At 41.0% G+C, this 20,543-nt stretch overlaps 1 protein-coding gene across 2 annotated transcripts in view; it reads right to left on the reverse strand.

Annotated features, from left to right (window-relative positions):
- The window catches only part of chl1b (cell adhesion molecule L1-like b), a 513,752-nt gene that overhangs the window by 79,818 nt on the left and 413,391 nt on the right, over positions 1–20,543 (reverse strand). For both annotated transcript variants that reach the window (XM_067998921.1, XM_067998919.1), the window contains one exon: positions 15,527–15,649. In XM_067998921.1, the coding sequence (XP_067855022.1) occupies positions 15,527–15,649 (123 nt within the window). The remainder of the gene's footprint in view (positions 1–15,526; positions 15,650–20,543) is intronic.

Raw genomic sequence — 20,543 nt, forward strand, 5'->3', positions numbered from 1 at the left:
CAAGGTCCTTGAGCCTATCTGAGTAGCTGAGGTTCTTTAAGCTAGGAATCATTCTTGTAGCTCTCCTCTTTTCCAAAGCCATTATATCACTCACCATGTGGGGGTATCAATACTGGGCACAGTAATCTAGATGCAGTCTGACCAGCGTCCTGTACAGTGTCAAAATGGTGGCCTTTGATTTATACTGAATGATTAAGAACATAAGAACATAAGAAATAGGAGCAGGAGTAGGCCATATGGCCCCTCGAGCCTGCTCCGCCATTCAATAAGATCGTGGCTGATCTTCAACCTCAACTCTACTTTCCCACCAGATCCCCATTTCCCTTGATTCCCTTGGAGTCCAAAAATCTAGCGATCTCAGCATTGAATATACTCAATGACTGAGCATCCACAGCCCTTTGGGATAGAGAATTCCAAAGATTTACAACCCTCTGAGTGAAGAAATTTTTCCTCATCTCAGTCCTAAATAGCCGACCCCATATCCTGAGACTATGCCCCCTAGTTCTAGACACTCCAGCCAGGGGAAACAGCCTCTCAGCATCTACCCTGTCAAGCCCTCTCAGAATCTTATATGTTTCAATGAGGTCACCTCTCATTCTTCTCAACTCCAGAGTATAGGCCCATTCAACTCAATCTCTCCTCACAGGACAACCCTCTCATCCCAGGAATCAATCTTGTGAACCTTCGTTGCACTGCCTCTAAGGCAAGTATAAGTATATCCTTCCTTAGGTAAGGAGACCAAAACTGTACACACTACTCCAGGTGAGGTCTCACCAAAGCCCTGTACAATTGAGTCAAGACTTCCTTACTCTTGTACTCCAACCCCTTTGCAATAAAGGCCAACATATCATTTGCCTTCCTAATTGCTTGCTGTACCTGCATGTTAACTTTCTGTAATTCATATACAAGGTCACCCAAATCCCTCTGAACACCAACATTTAATAGTTTCTCACCATTTAAAAAATATTTTTCTATTCTTCCTACCAAAGTGAATAACCTCACATTTCCCCACATTATACTCCATCTGCCAACTTCTAATCCAACTTTTCAAATTTCTACTGATACCACAAGATTCTATCTTATGAAGTAACCTCGTGTGAGGTTACTTCCAAAAGTCCAGGTAGACTATGTCTACCGGATTACCCTCATCCACTACCCTAACGACTTCCTCAAAAAACTCTATCAAATTTGTTCGGTACAAACAATTTTTTTGTAAGCCGTGTTGTGAATTTCTAATGGCCCCTTTCCTTTCCCATCATAAAGGGCATCTTTTACAATCCCTTCTAACATCTTCCTAACAATGGAAGTCAGGCTTCCCCAGCTCTGATTTGTCCCCTTTTTTGAAAATAGGAACTACGTGACCTAGCTTCCAGTCTAAGGGAACTATCCCTGACTCTATTGAACTATGGAAGATACGCCAAGGGGCTCACAGAGCACCTGTCCCATCTCTTTAATCACCTTTGAATGGATATTATCTGGACCTGGAGCCCTATCAATTTTGAGCTTTCCTAATCTATCCAAGATGACATTACTATCTACTTTAATATTAATAATGCTATTCAATACTAAGCACCCCTCATCTGGAACATAAGCATCATTTGCAGGAGTATAGACTGATGCAAAATGGTCATTTAGCAGCTCTACCATAACCTGAGAATCAGTTTGAATCTGCCCTACAACATCCTTTGGTGGCCCTATACGGCCCTTTATGGTCTTCTGACTACTGACATAGCTAAAAAAGCTTTTGCTATTACTGCCACAATTATGCATCATCTCCTTTTCCAGAGATTTCTTGGCTAATTTTATGGCTGCTTTTGTCTTCCTTAATTGCATGTGATTCTTTTCCCTGTTCTCCTGCGAGTTAAATGTCTTAAGTGTGTAACTATTAAGTTTTCATCTGAAAAATATTCAATAGTACTTGTTAAGGAAAATAAAGATAGGCTCTATTTATAATGTGCTAATCCATCAGCATTATGGACTTTGAATTTATCCCTTAAAATTTGACAAATTTGCAATATATTGCAGATATTGCTCAACAGCCAGCAGTACAACCCAATACAGCATTCTTCAATTGGAGAGGAGTATAATAGAGTCATAGAGTCATACAGCACGGATAGAGGCCCTTCGGCCCATCGTGTCCGCGCCGGCCATCAGCCCTGTCTACTCTAATCCCATATTCCAGCATTTGGTCCGTAGCCTTGTATGCTATGGCATTTCAAGTGCTCATCCAAATGCACATTAAAAACTCTGCTAACCAGTCTCTGATTGCTGGTTAAATTTTTCATGTTAGTGAAGAGCTTTCCTAAAGTAAAAAAAATGAAGGTAGATGTGTAGACTGCCTGGGAACTTTTGAGCTTTATTTTGAGGTTTAACAAGTTCACTTTGCAGAGTTGCAGTTTTTAAGACTTCCCACTGGAGTCTGTCTCACAGCAGGATCTGGCACCCTTATTTAAAGCAGTCTGGTTTCAGGTATTCTCTGTAATTTACTTCGCTATGGAGCAAAATGTGTAGTATAACTGATCTGTAAGAGTGTAGGGTTTCAATTGTTTTCGAACAAAGTACAAAATACTTTCATCCTATAGAAATAAGCACAAGTTATTTTGGATCATCCACAATAGTTAGTATTATTGCATTTTTTCTCCCTGTTCTGACTGACGCATTACTCATTTGGGAAAGGAGGAGATTGGCGGTTCAAAAGTGCTTCAGGTTACACGAGTTATTATGATCTTGAATGCACTGCCTGCCAGGGTGTTGGCAGCAGGTTCAAAACTTTCAAAAATAATTGAATATATTCTTCAAAAGAAAAGAAAATGCAGGGCTATAGGGAAAGAGCAGGGGAGTGGGACTAATAGGATAGCTCTTTCAAAGAGAATGCACAGGCACGATGGGTTGAATGGCCTCCTGTGTGTATTTTTCTATGATTCTATCAATACATAGTAAAGGAAAACTTGCTATTGGCCGTGTCTTAATTTGGATTCTGAATTACCGACATCCATGAGCTGGCTCCCAGTGTTTCCAAGACTAAATCATGAAAAATCGGGATAAGGGAGCTAGATTTAGTCGTGTAAACACTGAGAACCAACTCACCGATACCAGAATACATTCATAAAAAGCAACTGCAGTAGTGTATCATCTCAGCTGGGAAGTGAAAGGAGCACTACAAATGGCTGAAAAAGCCTGAATTAAGAAAGGGAAAATTGGCAAGGATGCCCATTTCTGAAGCTACTAGAAAAGTGTGTGTTTGGATTGAGCTCAGTTGTGATGTCCTCTACAGTGCTGCCACTCACTGTCAAAAGCTCACCCATGCATAATCCACTGTGGGAGGTACCAGAGAATGGCCAGTACCTGTGAAAAACTGTACCTCAGTGAGGCCTGGCAGGTAAGTGGCCTAAAAAGTGGCCTTTTAATCCATACTGCTCAATTCTGCAAATACATAGGAGAGTTAATATTAGAATTCTGGGAAGGTTTAGAAAATATTCAGAGCACGATACAAACAAAAGGCTATTGCAACTGACAGCTGTTTCCAAATTGTTGACAAAAACAGGTCAGTAAAGGCCACTAAATAAATGGCTGTTATCTGTCCTCATAAGGAACATTTGGAGTCTTCTCAAGGAAGGCCATTTTTATTTAGTACTACTGTCTTTTAGTGTGATATAAAGCTGAGAAAGGGAAAGTGTGTTCAGGATCTTCCCAATGGTTTGGCCTTCATCGGCTATTTGGAATCTGGCCATGACAGGATACTGATGTGTCCAAAAGGGAATGACATCTTGTGAATCCTTGTGACAAAGTGGATAACCTTGACTGATTAAATTAACAAATAGTTGGAACAGGGCCTTACATTTTATAATTAAGGCTATAAAATATGTGTGCTTTTCTCACTCAAACTGGAAGGTTTTGAAAATGTTTTATCTGCAAGGGTTTGGGAAATTTCAGAAGTACATCACACTTATGTAAAAGTTCAAGTCTCAAAAACAGTGCCAAGAAGTAAAGCAACAGCCAAAAGGCATAATATATGTGCAGGATTGGACACAGAAGAATGAGAAGCTGATGACTATGAGGGAAGGAATACTACGATTGCAGCTGCAAGCACCCCCAGAAGTGAACCTGAATGTTACAGAGGTCGGCAGAATCACCTAACTCTATCCCAACCAGTCCTGGAAAGATAAGATTGCATAATTTAATCTTTCACGGCCTTGGCAAGAAGTTGTTAATGAGTTCACGCAATAGTGCACTGCATCCCCAAGGGGGTTGGCTTGGCTCATGTAACTGTGGATATACTATAAGGCAGGGTAATGTAATACAGTTCAAAGGTGAACCAAAATTTGAGCCATTTAATAACCCTTGGCAGGAGGGTAAATTTTCAGCCAGTTCTCTGATGCCGAATTGATGTGGAAGGACTAAATATTCATCTGATGCCCTTTCATTAATATTCCTTATATAGTTTACAGATTTACCAGCCGCAGCATGATTAGGGGCGTTTAAGAAAGCAGGGGAGAAAAAAGAAAATGCTGCATATTGTGATAAAACAGAAATTTCTGTTAAGCTGGTAGTTAATAGTAACAAAGCTAGCTGTATATTGCAGCATTCTGTCATCTTTTATTTACATGGTTTCCAGTGCAATACACAATCACCCCCTAAAGCCATCAAACAGAAAGAGGCTGCATTACAGGCTGCTGCAAATGGCAGGTCCTCTTTCTTCAGCAAATTATATGGACATTAACTTGACATTCCATTATAATAACGTTAAAAAGCTTAATCCCAGTATTAACCACGTGGCTCTGTTGCTTCAAGAATTTCACCTCGAGCTGCTGAATATGACTAGCATCCACTGTTCCATTTTGCATTTAGAATGTCCTTTTCATGTTCCAAACTAGGCTTAGCATTTACTGTGTAGTAGAATGAGAGAATTACACAACATTCTACATCCAATGTATTCTTAGGATGGAGTTAATAATTAGAATGTTTCAACCTGCATTTTGTTCAGCTAAAAAAGAACAAACCAGCTGCTGCAGTCACAGTTAAGGGGAATGATTTTCCAAATAATCATCCAACTAGGTATAACGTCCTTTTCTTTTGCAATTAACAACAATTCTTTCAAAGTGGACTTGAAAAATTCAACGGTCATTTCCTTTGAGTGCTAAGCATAAATGGAGCAGATCCTAAGAACACTCGGATCATTTCATTTAATAAAAAGGAAAAACTGCAAACACTGGACATGTAAAATAAAAATAAAAAATGCTAGAAATACACAGCAGTTCAGCTAGCATCTGTAAAGAGAAAAGACGAGTTAAGACGTTTCAGGTGTGTACCTTCATCAGAAATCAGATTGAAATGTCATAACCTAACCTTTCTATCTATAAATGCTGACCAACCTGCTGTGTACTTCTGATTTTTATCTTTGGGTTTATTTAGTTTATTGTTTTAAATGTCCTACACTGTATTATCCTTATAAATCAGTTGTTGCAAATTTCAGGCCTGCACCAGATATTCTCTCAGGTTCAGCCTCACCGCATCCATTGTAATCAGGAGTTTACCTTTACTGCCCGATATCTTGTCATATGATAGCATGGCCTGAGGAGGCGTAACAATGAAACCCTTTCTATCTCAGCTGGATACCCTAATCTCCCATGTGGCCCCATGTACGCTACTCCAATCTGCTGAATGTAGGACTGATTATCACTTTAATGAATCAAGATCAAATAGAAATCAATGAACTGGTTTATTTTACAAACCATAAGTGAATGAACACAGCAACATCAGAATATATCACTGTACTTTAACTTAAATCTGTAATTTTTCTCATAACAAGGAAAATAAGAAGATATACCGAACATACAGCATACGTAATAATAGACCTTACCAGGCTAAGTATCACTATTTTAGTGAGACATATCTATGATCCTGTTAGGCCCTATCTTAAGGAGGACTTGACCCCTCTTTGTCTCCCTGAGCAGATCTTCTCAAACTGGCTGCAGAAAATCTCCCTGATCTTTGTTTCGCATTGAACAGGAAGCCAAGGGCTTGACCTGTGACCCTCCCCCAGCTCTCTGTGCCTGGGGTCTGGCCAGTAGTGCTGCCAATTAAATCAACTGCTCCCCCTTCTCGAAGCTCACTGGAATATCTGAGTGAATTTGCACTGTCTCAGGTGGATGTGGTATGTGAGAAGCATGTTTCCACAAACTGATTTTTCTAGCTTTAATACACATCCTGCAGCACTTCTGTTCAGTGACTTTAACCCCTTGAGAGCTAGATTTAACTTAACAGTAACATTTTGATATAAATCATACCAAGGTGCTTCCATGGTAATTTTTTTTAAGGCGTCAGCTGTGGCTCAGTGGCAGCCATCTCACCTCTGAGTCAGAAGGTTGTGCAGTCCCACTGCACAAACATCAGCACCTAACCTTGGCCAACACTTCAGTGCAGTCCTGAGGGATTGATGTCGGTGGTGCCGTCATTTGGATGAGATGATCACTAAACAGATTATCTGGTCATTATCACATTACAGCTTGTGGGACCTTACTGTGCGCAATTTTGGCTGCGGCATTTCCTACATTACAACAGTGATTACACTTCAAATGCACTTCATTGGCTTTAAAGCACTTTGAGATGTTGTGAGGTCATGAAAGGTACTAAATAAATGCAAGTCTTTCTTTTCTTTCTTTGTGCTTGGGTGTATTTACATTGTGCGAAACCCGTGCTCGTGCAGCTGGGTTCCTTAAGCAAAGGTCTTGTGCAACCAACTGCAAGCCAAGTGTAAAAATAGTTGGGGCATCAGCTTTCACTTTGTGAAGTGTATATGCTGTATTGATATAGTTAGGGTTTTGTAATAAATTATAAATTTAAATTTAGTTACAATATACTTGTGGTTTAGTGTGTTGTACACTTTCGCCATTAATTTTCGTAAGGGTTCTCCTGATCATCTGTCGTAACTTCAGCAGAAGATCCATGGAAATCCCAGAAGACCCCTTTTATGCCTTTTCTCCGTCGCAGTTACAGTGGAATCCCCTTGGAAATTCAACCCCTTTATGCTCATACAGTGGATATTGCAATGTCATATATACAGTGAAACCTGTAAATTAGGGACACCTAAGGGACTTGCATCAGGTGTCCTTTTTTTGCGGGTGTCCTTATTTTCAAAATGGTCATTGCATGTACGGTAAATCAAATGAGTCAAGTATCCTGAGATTGGCTGTATCTCTTGCAACGTTCCTTCTTTTTTTCGCCCTCACTTGGGATCGTGCCTAATTCTGGAGCCCTGCCAACAGGATGTGATTTCAGTTCATTTTCTATTTGTTGGGTTTCCCAGTTCATTGCCATCCTGGGGTCCTTTGCCATTGGGGACTGATCCTGGGCAGCCTGCACAGGGTGCGGTGGCTGCTGTAGGATCAGAGTAGCTGGGAGATACCAGCCAAATTGTGGCCAATCAATGGCCTGCAGACCCCTGTCCAGGACCCCCTCCCTCTGAATGCTGCGGCTGCTGATGTTTGAAGTGCCAGGGAGTGGGTTGGGGTTTTAGCAGCTCGTCAGCACCTGATATACTAGTGGTGTGAGATGTGGTGTTACCTGGTGCAGTTCCCGGCTTTTATCGAATGGGAAGTTCTTTACCCAGTATCCATAGCAGCAGAGAAACCGCTCTATCTCTGGGGTACAGCTGTGCAAGCATTCAATCCCAGAGCTACAGCAGTTTCTCTGCCATTATGGGTGCTGGGTAAAGAGATTCCTGTTCCCCAAAAGCTGTTTCTTTCACCGCTGCCGCCTTGCACTAACTTGCGTGTCCCGTGTTTTAAGTTGCAAACGGACTTGATGCATTGAAGGCTGTCCATAGTTCGTAATTTGCAAGTGTCCATGGTTTCGAAGTGCAGCTTGTATCTGTTACAATGTAAGTGATGTGGGACTGCCAATATGTGTTCGTTTTTTGCAGGTGTCCGTTTTTTGGGAGTGTTTGTTTGTTCAGGTTTCACTGTACTTGCACAATAAAAAGGTTTATAAGCCCAGCCCCCTGCCCAGAACTCTGCCCTGCCTTCGTATTTGCTTTTGACCTTGGTAAAGTATGGCTGCACTATATGGTAGTGGTCGGCACGACAATTATTTATGAAGCTTTTGGCTCTTTTGCAGTATTGCTTAAAAAATTCTGAGACGTCTTGAGTAATCAATAGTTTTGAATATACCTTTGGTGATGATAAGCAATGAAAAAATAACTCATAGTGGCTGTCTATACTAAGCCCGATCCCTGCAGGTGCTATATTGTCTGTCTTTTTCTCTCTCCCTCATGAAAATATATTACAAAAAAAGAAAGACAAAAAGAAAGAAATGAAGACAGGAAGACAGAAAGACAGAAAGAAAGACAGATCAACAGACAGCAAGGTCCCACAAACAGCAATGTAATAATGACCAGATAATCTGTTTTAGTGACGTTAGTTGAGGGATAAATATTGGCCAGGACACCAAGGAGAACTGCCCTGCTCTTCTTCAAAATGGTGCCTGGGATCTTTTACGTCCACCTGAGAGGCCAGATGGTGCCTTGGTTTAACACCTCATCTGAAAGACATGAAAGAATCTTGCACCTCATACTGTAGGCAGGCAGTAAAGTTCATTCCTACTGCAGTACAGTAAAATTCTAATAATCAAAATTCTGAACTCCATTTACTGGAGGAAGTCTGGCTGTAGAAACATTAAATCAATTAACTACTCCTGCAGAATTGGGAAGTGAACAAATTTTTTTTCGTCTGGATATCTACAGAAGACCATATTTATGCATGTGCAGAGCACAATTTCCTAAACAGCTGCTGACAAACAAACATTTACTGTCTGGTTTTATTTTCCCCTAAAAAACAGGCAACGTGCTCAAGAAAGGACTGTCGAGTTGAAAACTGGATGGCTGGCAAACTTAATGTTCCTGGTTTTGTATAAATGCACTTCCAGGAAACGGTTAGCATTAGTTTAAATAAAAATTCTATCCAAAAGTTCAAATGCATTAAACCTATTCAAACACACTCAAAGGCCAATATATTATGCACCAAGGAAAACTTTGTGCCATTCTGAATCAAAAGATCTAATTATAGCTGGCTTATGTAAAAGGATACTAATGTATTCAGATGACACACCAATGTTTGAGACCTTGTATCAGAGATCTCACAAGAAGAAATACATGAACTTGAACCCTAGGATATATGCGACTAAGTGGCACGAGGATATGGTTGATGCAGATATAAACTGAAAAGCGCTTTGCAGACATTCAGCTACTTTGGAAATGCGATAGTAATTCAGCTTTTAATGCATTACTATCCTGATGTCTAAGTAGCTTTTATGTTCTACTTTTAGTAATGATCCTTTAGAAACAATTGATATTACTTTTCTACAGTAAATACCCTTTATAATAACATTACAGAAAGGACAATGAAATGTCAATATTGTTACTTGTCAAATATTCATAAATAAATACTATTCAAAAATAAACCAGCAACATAGTCACAAAACAGAGATGGTCATGCAACAGGGTTTTACATTTGTGTTTACACTTAGATAAGGTTCCTGATAATTTGGACAATTCTGTCTTTCCTAGTTCCACTGCCACCATCAATGTGCATCAATAAGCTACATCAGAGGAATTTAACAGACAGAAAACGTGCAAGTGAAATTATCTGTCCCACTTATAATGTTGTTTCAGTGCCTCTGTGAAAAAAGTAAATGAAACTTCTTGCAGTGCTGATAGATGACTCCACGCACATGTAATGACAGTTATTAAAGATAGTCCATGCTGCCATTACAATCACTGAGCAAACATCAATCAAAGTAAACATTGATCAAACAAATTGGAGCGAAAGAAAAATACGGGTTGTCAAATATAATTAAAAGATCTCGGTGATCTACGATTCAGCCAGCAAACTTTTTTTAAAAAACAGAAACCTCGAAAAAGGGAAGCAATGCAATTTACATATCTTCAGAAAAAAGACTCACACTGCTTGAATTGTTGGAATCCAAGGACCTACACGTACAGAACCCTCCAATCTCAAATCTTTGTTGAACTTAAATCTTAACAGTGCCTTGGAGCTGTATTACTGCAAAAGGCAATCTAAAACATTATCAGCAGGCATAAACCATGCACATGCTCATTCTTTCACCTAACTTAGCTCCCTCCATTTCCTTTCTCATGCGTTCAGCTGTTCATGACTTCACTGCAACTGCTGTAATGTTCTGCTGACAAGCATCTGTTGGAAATATGCCTCAAAGCCTGGTCTGATTTTCCAAGCTGTACAAAATAAAATTAACTGAGAAATACAGACTGCCAGCTTTTCATGTGTGTGTTATAAATCGGCCCAAGTTTCTGTCTTGTTTAATAACGTTATTTGAGTATAATGTTTGGTATTAAAGTGACAGCTGGAGAATTAGACTATTTGCTTGCGATTTGTTGTAGCCCTGCAGCTATTCTGCTTTAATTTAGCAAACATCCTTATGCAATCTAAAATCAAATCCACTTATTATGTGCATTAAGAATTTTTGTGACTAGCTGAATATAGTACCTTATTCCCAAACAATTAATCACTATATCAGGAAAATTAATAATTGATATTACTTTGACAATCTACTTTATATATACAAATACACTATTTAATTTTTGAAAATTATCTGAATAAATTCATAACAAGTCAGCATTGTTTGCTGGAGAATATGCTCAATTTCAAGTTGCTGAAAGACTATTAAATTATATGGTAGCATTCGCTAAATCTGAAGTAGTAAAATTGAGTTAAACTTACTCATAGAATTCATACATTCAAAACAAGATCCATAATTAGTAACTGCTATGGTTGGACAACATGTTTCCCAAGTACAAGCAGCTACTAATATTACAGTCCCAACAGATATCTAAGACTGCAAAAAATCATATGGAGTTCACAATCATTACGCCTTAAACTTCCACAGACCCTGGCAAGGGGATGGAAGTACAGCGGGGTGGGTTTTCTGCCTGCCCATAACCACGATCCAAATCTGGGGATATAGTCATTTTAGAATTTGTGGTGAGTACTCTGCACCTGCAGAGACGTAATAGAGGCTCCCAACCTGCTATGCTGGTGGAAACTTGGAGTGGCAGGGTGCCATCCCAAGAGAGGACGCCCTCTGGGATTGATTACCATTCTTTTCAGCACTCTTGAGGATTTCTTTTACAACCGGAACAGGATCTACGATTTTTCTCAGCAGACATATGCTCCCCTGGGCCTATCAGGTGGTGAGCTAGATGGAAGACCCAGGGTAGCTTGGGGATGTCCCCAGAGAAGGCTGTGGCTGCAAATGCGGCGGGCTTGAGAACTACTTAACCTCCCCAGATTGTGGTGGAATCTTGACGGAGCAGGGATCTGCCCCATACTGTGACTCCCCTTCCCTGCCACACCTCCACCGGAATTCTGCCCATCCCTAGGAGGCAGAATTTCTACCTTTGTGTTTTTCTCATCACTGCCATTGGTCACAGCATGTCTCTACACCAAGGGTATGTATACCCATGATCATAAGCATATGGGTATACAATGATTGCATATTGATTGTTCATTATAGCTTTTGAATTTTTCTGATTGCTCTTTTGGGAAAACGGTACTATATTCAGCTATTCGCAGGAATTCTTTATGCACATAATAAGTGGATTTAATTTTAGATCGCATTATGAGGATGTTTTTTGAATTATTACTTTCTCCGTTAAATTTGTTAGCTAAGTTACATTTGTTATAACAGCGTCTGCCTTGATTCTAACTGACAGATAACAGCAAATGTAATAACAGCTATGCGGCACCATTTGGTATTTAAAGCCTTAGAGGGAAAACAGTAGAATACATATAACAACAGATACGATGTCTTATGAATGGAATTGATCATAATTTAAGCTATTTCCCTGTGCTGATTTACAACAGCTTTTTACAACAAAGCCCATTACAAATAACAAGATATATTACTTTCTGTTTTGAATTATTCCTTAATTTAGACCCTTCTAGAAAAATGCCAATAATTTGCCTTCATTACTTAGGACATAACGATTGCAAGTCTGAAAATGAAGTTATACATGCATAAATTTCAAACAGGAATATCATAATTTAACAGCTCAGTCTCTGTAATAGCAATTTTTCTTTTATTTGTAGGAAATACTGCCCTTAGCTAGAAAACTGACACAAGTCATATTAAAATCAGAGCATTCAATTATCATGTCCTGATTGATTCAAAAAGTTTATGAGATTTAAACTTACAAGGCCTCTGTGTTTTTCAGTTTTGAAGTGGTAACTGTGAGAAAATATTAAACTGTTCAAGTAAAAAACACAAATAGCCAGTTCTTCTCAACTTGAGGTTATCAGAAGATTACAAAATAGATATAGCCGAGGATGGCCATGAACTATCCAAGTTCATCCATCCAGGAAGAACCTGCAGTCCCACCTAGCTCAGCATTCAGCTGTGTCTCAAATTGTTCCAGGGTTTTTCCCATACTACCTGAATCAAAGTCCATTCCATGTGTTGAACACTCTTTATGCAAAGATAAACTTCTTGATATAAATCCTAAATTTGCCTACTGCTAGTTTGAACCCATGCTCCCTAGCTCCTCTGTCATGGTTTAATTTAAGTATTGTTTCAGTACATCAAAACGCTGAGTCAACTGGTACATATTGTTCTCTTCTCAGTTATTTGTACAACATTCATGTAGTAATTCTGTCACTTTTTTTTTCTCCCTCTGTGCTATACTTTATTCTTGTCCTCATTAAATTTCACCTGCTGTTTGCCCACTTACATACGTTTCTGACTGCATACTCAGATTCAGCTACCCCCCTCCCCCACCCAATCCAATTTGCTGTCATTTGTGAATTTGACCAGTTTCTGAATCCAAGATAATGGAAATTGGAAACAGCAGGGTTTCTGTTCAGCACGTACCTTCAACCCAACATCAATGCCCTAACAAAAATCTTTTGCTTCCTATCCTTCAGCATATACATTTCTAAGTTTTATCTTCAATATCCACCGTTTTAATCTTAAGTAGCAGCCTTTTGAGTGGAACTCCATCAAAGGTTGTTTGGAAGTTGAGGTACATTGTGTTGTCAAGCTTTTCAGAGTCCACTTGGGACATGACTTTCTCAAGGTGGTTAATCAGGCAGATCTTCCACTTCTGATTCTGTGTGGCTGCTACTTACTATATTATTAAGTATTTCCCCAAGTTTACTTCTGAAAACCAAATGAATTATTTTACCATGCATCTTTGCAAGATTAATGGGTCTGTAGTTTCCTGAGTCTGTTTTGGCCTCCTTTTTCAAAATGGTCTGTTTCCAGTCTAGTGAGACCTTTCCGGTTTTCAACCTGGAAGTCTTCTCCCTCTCCTTACTCAATTCAAGCTGGCAGCATTCTCCCTTCTCCATCCCAGTTCAAGCTGGTACTTAGCTTTCCATTTGCATCTCCTTCACACCCCATCCCCCATTCAGGCACACTTCTTCCCCACATCCTCTGATTAAGTTGGTGCTCCTTTACCCCCCAGTATAAGCTGGTATTGTTATCCCCCTACAAACCCATCTTCCATACTTCATATTGACACTCCTGCCCCACTCCATTACTGTTGGCATTCTCTCTCCCCATTTCCCATCAGTTAGTGGTACATTCCCCTTTCTCCCTGACACAAAGCCCTGCATACCGCTTCTGCCCCATCCCTCTCCCTTTCATTTCTCCTTACATCCCCCCTTCGCTGCCATCCATTTCCTTTTCCCTTTGTTGCCATTCTTCAATACCATCCATTTCCTCTTTTATTGCCATTCATTAACCCATTTCATTGCCATCCATTGTCCTGTCCATTTCATTGACACCGTTTATCCCTTTCATTGTTATCCATTACAACTTCTCCCCACACCTCTCGTCATCATCACCACCCATTTCCCCCCACCCCCCAATGCCATCCATTGTCTCCCTATCCCACTTCTACATGACCCTCTCTCCTCAATACCAATAATGGCAGTGATTTTGGCTGCTGTACACTATAGCCTGAAACTCCTATTCGCACAAGAGTTTCTGCCTACATGACCACTGGCGATGCCATGATCATGACTATTAGCAGCATTGAAGAAAAGGGGGCCCCAGTGTTGTCCATTAGCAGCCAAATTCAGAATGAAACTGGCAAGCAGGAAAGATAGGAATGGAGGACTGAGGGGGCATGGCCTGGTTCACTTGGACTTTATCAGCAAATGCTGACATGCTGAAATAGATCCCAAAACTCCAACGCCAATATAAAATGTTGTCAGATGACACATATAGTACCTGTTCATTAATGGAACTTCCTGGGCAATTTCTCTGGCTTTCTTACCTGTCTTGTTACTCTTTTCTATCTTGATAATCATATTTTATTTGTTTCCCCTCAGGAGTTGCTTTCTTAGCTTGGTAACCCTGTATTTGGTTATACAGATTCCTACCCCTTGTCCTGTCCCAATGAACTGCCTTTAAGTTTTAATACCTGCCCTCGGTAATCGCCTTGCACTTAGCCACACATGTGAGCTCCTGTACCCCTCGCTCTAAGTACATAACTTTCTTTCTTTAGCTTTTTGATTAGCAATTATTGCATCTGTTTTGTACCTACTGTTGCATCATTAAATCTGACTCTCTCATGCATAAACCTCTCAACACAATATATCTCATAGCCACCATTTTTTCAATAGACTTTGCCCGATAAATGACTCAAAAAGTTTACAGAAATCGTTACATTGTGAATCCAAAAACAGATCTCCCCTTTCAGCTGGAGAAACCTAGAATTTATATTTGAAAAGTCCTAAACTGTTCCTTAGACATGCATTGCTACTTCCTTGTTTGTATGGACTTTTTTCTTCACAAGATAGGTTTGGATGAAGAAAAGCCTTCGGATGATTAGATTTTGTTCTCCCAGAACACAAACCAAAATTCCCTGTTCCCATGTTCAAGCTTTTTCTCTTTGTGTACCTGGACTCCTGTGTAAAACTTGCTTCTTCATGTTATCCCAATGGTTTGACAGCTCTGCTTCCTTTTAAAGTTTTCTTCTCTCTGGTACTTCCCTTCCAAACTATGTTTGCTTTACTACTGCTTCAAACCACCCACAAAGTTATGGAGAGAAGAACTTTCCCAAGACAAAGTCCTGCAATGGGTTTTTTTTTGAAACAGCTGCAGATTTTCTGGGGTTTCTTTTTAGAGATGGCAGAGCTGTTCTGAGAAGCAACCAAGTTGGCCAAGGAAGCTATGGAGAGTGTACTAAGAGAGCCATTAATGGCCTGCCTAATATTTTGTACAATCACATATTTATATAAATAGTTTTATAAAATGAACATTTCTAAAGATTGCCTCAATTCTGAAGTGATAAAGTCAAAGATATCTATTTAAATAGAATGGCTCCATGATAATATCCCAGTTCAATCTATAGTCTGAAAGTTAATCCTTACCAAAATTCCAAATTTATGTTCAACCTGAAAGAAATCGTAACAGTACAATACAAGCGTAAATAAACCAAATGAAGTTGATTGGCAATCCAGCTTATTAAACTGCATTTTCTACTTACTCAATTGGTACTTAAGCAAATAACCGGTGAGAATGCCATTTGGTTTTGCTGGAGGTCCCCACATCAGTGTCACAGCATTTTTGGCAAAGTTTGCAATTCTCAGAAAAGCAGGCTGCTCAGGGACTGTCAGAAGAAAACAGAATGTGAAACATATTTTTAAATTATGGTTTTAAGTTTTATATTTTACATTAGGAATGGAAACACATTGCAAACCTCAATCCTGCTAATATTTTCATGACTGATTAAAATTTTACAAAATGTAATCTTGCCAAAAGTAAAACTAGTTTTCCAGATATTAAATGGAGTTTGATTAGTTCATTTGTGCCAATACATAAAATTCCTAGTATTACCTTTTTACCAACAGTAGAAAATGATTTATTAAAGCAAAAAAAGGCAAACTTTCACAACTCCATCAGACCGATTTTGGGTGCCCTTTGTTATTCAAAATTTGTATTGGAGCAAATCCATGAAAATAAAACAGTATTTTAAGGGTAGATTGCTTAAAATCTCAGGTAGAAGTCAGAATAATTCTGTCACACTACATTTGCAGCTAGATTGAAACAAAAGACCAGAAATTGTTGGAATAGCACGTCTCGCGATGATCGCGGTGAATTGGGCTTTTTCCCTCACTCTGCAGATCACACTATATTTGGCCGCAAATTGCTGGAATTGCGAGTTGATAATGGCGTCGCGAGGACAACATTGCATCTGGGGCCTCATGAACGTCGTGCCCAATGGTCTATCTCCTTAACCAATGAAATGTAAGGATAGAGAAAGAAACAGAGCAAATGATGGAGAAGGAAATAGGGTGAATTAGAGTCAAGTTAGACACAGAAAGAGAAACAAAGGGAGGGAAAGATAGAGTGGATTAAGAGAGAGAAGAAAAGAGACAGAACGGAAAAGTAACAAAAAAATTAAAAAGGAACAAGTGGAAGGAGAGGACAACCCAGTTGTGTTTGGGATTTGTTGTATTGGTCCTTGAGAAGTTAATAATGAGTGAATGGCAGGGTATGTGTGTGAAATGTACAAACATTCTTACTCATATACTGCATCCTAAAATTATTTTCTGAAAGAAATCTACCAAATTTGCATCACTGAGTGTTAAAACAGCTTTGCATCGTGAAAATTATTGCCTTTTGACACTACCAGGAATGTGGATGGCAAGAATGGCACAAAAATACTGCCAAAACAGATTTTTTAAAATTTTAAATCCTCTAGGAACAATTCACCAGCTGCTGGAGTGAGACTCCACAGTTTCATAGAATTACATCAAATGTACAGCACACAAGCAGGCCATTTGGCCCAACAGATCTGGTGTTTATGCTGCACACAAGCCTCGTCCCTCCCAACTTCATCAAAACCTAAGCAAATTCTTCTATTCCTTTCTCCCTCATGTGTCTATCTAGCTTCCTCTTAAATGCATCTAAGTCAGTCGCCTCAACTACTCCTTGTGATAGCGAGTCCCACATTCTAACCACTCTCTGGGTCAAGAAGTTTCTCCTGAATTCCCGAACGGATTTATTGGTGACTTTCTTATATTTATAGCCCTAGTTCTGGTCTTCCCCGCAAGTGGAAACATCTTCTCTATGTCTATCCGATCAAAGCCTTTCATAATCTTAAAGACCTCTAACAGGTCACCCCTCAGCCTTCTCTTTTTTAGAGAAAACAGCCACAGCCTGCTCAATCTTTCCTGATAGGTATAACCTCTCAGTTCTGGTATCATCCTAGTAAATGTTTTTTGCACCTATATCCTTTTTATAATATGGAGACCAGAACTGTTCACAACTCGGGTACGGTAGCATAGTCACTGGACTAGTAATCCAGAGGCTTGGACTAATAGTCCGGAGACATGAGTTCGAATCCTGCCACGGCAGCTGGGGAATTTAAATTCAATTAATTAAATGAAATTTGGAATAAAAAGCTGGAATCAGTAATGGTGATAATGAAACTACCGGGTTGTTGTAAAAACCCATCTGGTTCACTAATATCCTTTAGGGAAGGAAACCTGCCGTTTTTACCCAGTCTGGCCTGTATGTAATTCCAGACCCACAGCAATGTGGTTGATTCTTAACTGCCCTCTGAAATGGCCCAGCAAGCCACTCAGTTGTACAATCTTGCTACAAAGAGTCATAAGAAGAATAAAACCGGATGGACCACCGTACATTGGACCATTAGGCAGCGGACACGACAAAGGCAAAGGTAAACCAAACCCAGTCGACCCTGCAAAGTCCTCCTCACTAACATCTGGGGATTTGTGCCAAAATTGGGAGAGCTGTCCCACAGACTAGTCAAGCAACAGCCTGACATAGCCATACTCAGAGTCATACCTTTCAGCCAACGTCCCAGACTCGTCCATCAACATCCCTGGGTCTGTCCTGTCCCACCGGCAGGACAGACCCACCAGAGATGGCAGCGCAGTGGTATACAGTCAGGAGGGAATGGCCCTGGGAGTCCTCACCATTAACTCCGCACCCCAGAAATCTCATGGCATCAGGTCAAACATGGGAAAGGAAGCCTCCTGCTGATTACCACCTACCGCCCTCCCTCAGCTGGTGAATCAGTCCTCCTCCATGTTGAGCACCATTTGGAGGAAGCACTAAGGGTAGCAAGGGTACAGAATGTGCTCTGGGTAGGAGACTCCAATGTCCATCACCAAGAGTGGCTCGGTAACACCACTACTGACCAAGCTGGCCGAGTCCTGAAGTATATAGCTGCCAGACTGGGCCTGCAGCAGGTGGTGAAAGAACCAACACAAGGGTAAAACCTACTTGACCTCGTCCTCACCAATCTACCTGTCGCAGATACATCTGTCCATGACAGTATTGGTAGAAGTGATCGCCCCACAGTCCTTGTGGAGACATAGTCCCGTTTTCACACTGAGGACACCGTCCATCGTGTTGTGTGGCACTACCACCGTGCTAAATGGGATAGATTCAGAACAGGTCTAGCAGGTCAAAACTGGGCATCCATGAGGCGCTGTGGGCCATCAGCAGCAGCAGAATTATATTCCACCACAATCTGTAACCTCATGGCCTGCCATATCCCTCAATCTACCATTACCAACAAGCCAGGGGATCAACCCTGGTTCAATGAAGAGTGTAGAAGAGCATACCAGGAGCAGCACCAGGCGTATCTAAAAATGAGGTCCCAACCTGATGAAGCTACAACACGGGAGTACATGCATGCTAAACAGCGGAAGCAGCATGCTATAGACAGAGCTAAGCGTTCCCACAACCAACGGATCAGATCAAAGCTCTGCAGTCCTGCCACATCCAGTCATGAATGGTGGTGGACAATTAAATAACTGACGGGAGGAGGAGGCTCTGTGAACATCCCCATCCTCAATGATGGCAGAGCCCCGCACGTGAATGCAAAAGATAAGGCTGAAGCTTTTGCAACCATCTTCATCCAGAAGTGCCGAGTGGATGATCCATCTCGGCCTCCTCTCGAGATCCCCACCCTCACAGTAGCCAGTCTTCAGCCAATTCGATTCAAGCCATGTGATGTCAAGAAGCGGCTGAGTACACTGGATGCAGCAAAGGCTTTGGGCCCCGAAAACATTCTAACCGTAGTGCTGAAAAATTTTGCTCCAGAACTGGTTGCGCCTCTAGCCAAGCTGTTCCAGTACAGCTACAACACTGGCATCTACCCAACAAAGTGGAAAATTGCCCAGGTATGTCCTGTCCACAAAAAGCAGGACAAATCCAATCCAGCCAATTACCGCCCCATCAGTCTACTCTCAATCGTCAGCAAAGTGATGGAAAGTGTCGTCAACAGAGCTCCAAGTGAGGTCTAACCAACATTCTATACAAGTTTAACATAACTTCTCTGATTTTCAATTCTATCCCTCTCGAAATGAACCCCAGTGCTTGGTTTGCTTTTTTGAAGTATTCAGAAGATAAAACATATATTCAAAGCCTTTAGTGCTAAATTAGGAAGCATTTATTGCGCTAAATTGGGCAGTGTAGCGCCCTTTGTTTTGGCGCGACACAACCTCTTCGACATGCATGCTAAACAAGATGGGGTCATGGCTGCGCATGCACATTTCCAGCGTGACGTGCGCCAGATGCCATCTTGGTATAGGAGTTAGCGCAGGCGCAGAGGACAAACGCTGGAATCATGTAAAGTCGGGAGAAAATGGCTTCAATCAGTGTGCAACGCTGACTTAAAGTGATAGCTACCATTTTGGGACTTCAGGATCAACTCAACACACAGTCTTAACCCCGACCATCCGAATGTCTCTTCGAGTGCCTGGAGGACCCTCCACCGACACTATTTAAAGGCACCATGCAGGATTTACAGGTTAGTAGCTGGATTATTGCTTCTGGCTGCTGAGACATTTGTAACTGTTTTTGGAGGTCTGCTACACCTGAATACTAGGATGCGGGGACATAGCCTAACATTTAGAGCCAGGACGTGCAGGAGTGAATTGGAAAATGCTTCTTCATGCAAAGGGTGGGAGAAGTTTGGAATACTCTTCTGCAAACGGCAGTTGATGCGAGCTCAATTGAGAATTCTAAACCTGAGATTGATAGATTTCTGTGAACCAAGGGTATTAAGGGATATGGGGCTAAGGTGGTTATATGGAGTTAGGTCACAGGTCCACCCTGGTCTGATCAAATGGCGGAACAGGCTCGAGGGGCTAAATGCCGCCGCCACTTGCTGCCTCCTGATATGTGCCAGCTTCTCCTGCGAGAAAGTGGGACGTGTGTCTGGGTGATGTGCCTATCATGGTTGAATAGCTGCCAGTATGTGTGGCCTGTGAGTTGTGGGTGGGTGGCTTGATACAGTGGTAATGTGTTAAGGGTGGAGCAGTGGATGCGGCTGGTGGTGCAGTTGGTAGGAGATGCCACTTGACAGTTGACGTCACTCACCTTGACCACTCAAGTCAAAGCACTGAACTTCTTCCTGTACTGCATCCATGTTCATGATGCTGTGCGCCTGGCATTGGCATCATCCCATGCTGCCTCCCACTGCCTTTTGGGTGCATGTCTGGAGGGCCTCTTGCTCCCCCCAC

The sequence above is a fragment of the Heptranchias perlo genome, chromosome 17, assembly GCF_035084215.1.
Source record: "Heptranchias perlo isolate sHepPer1 chromosome 17, sHepPer1.hap1, whole genome shotgun sequence".
Taxonomy (NCBI): domain Eukaryota; kingdom Metazoa; phylum Chordata; class Chondrichthyes; order Hexanchiformes; family Hexanchidae; genus Heptranchias; species Heptranchias perlo.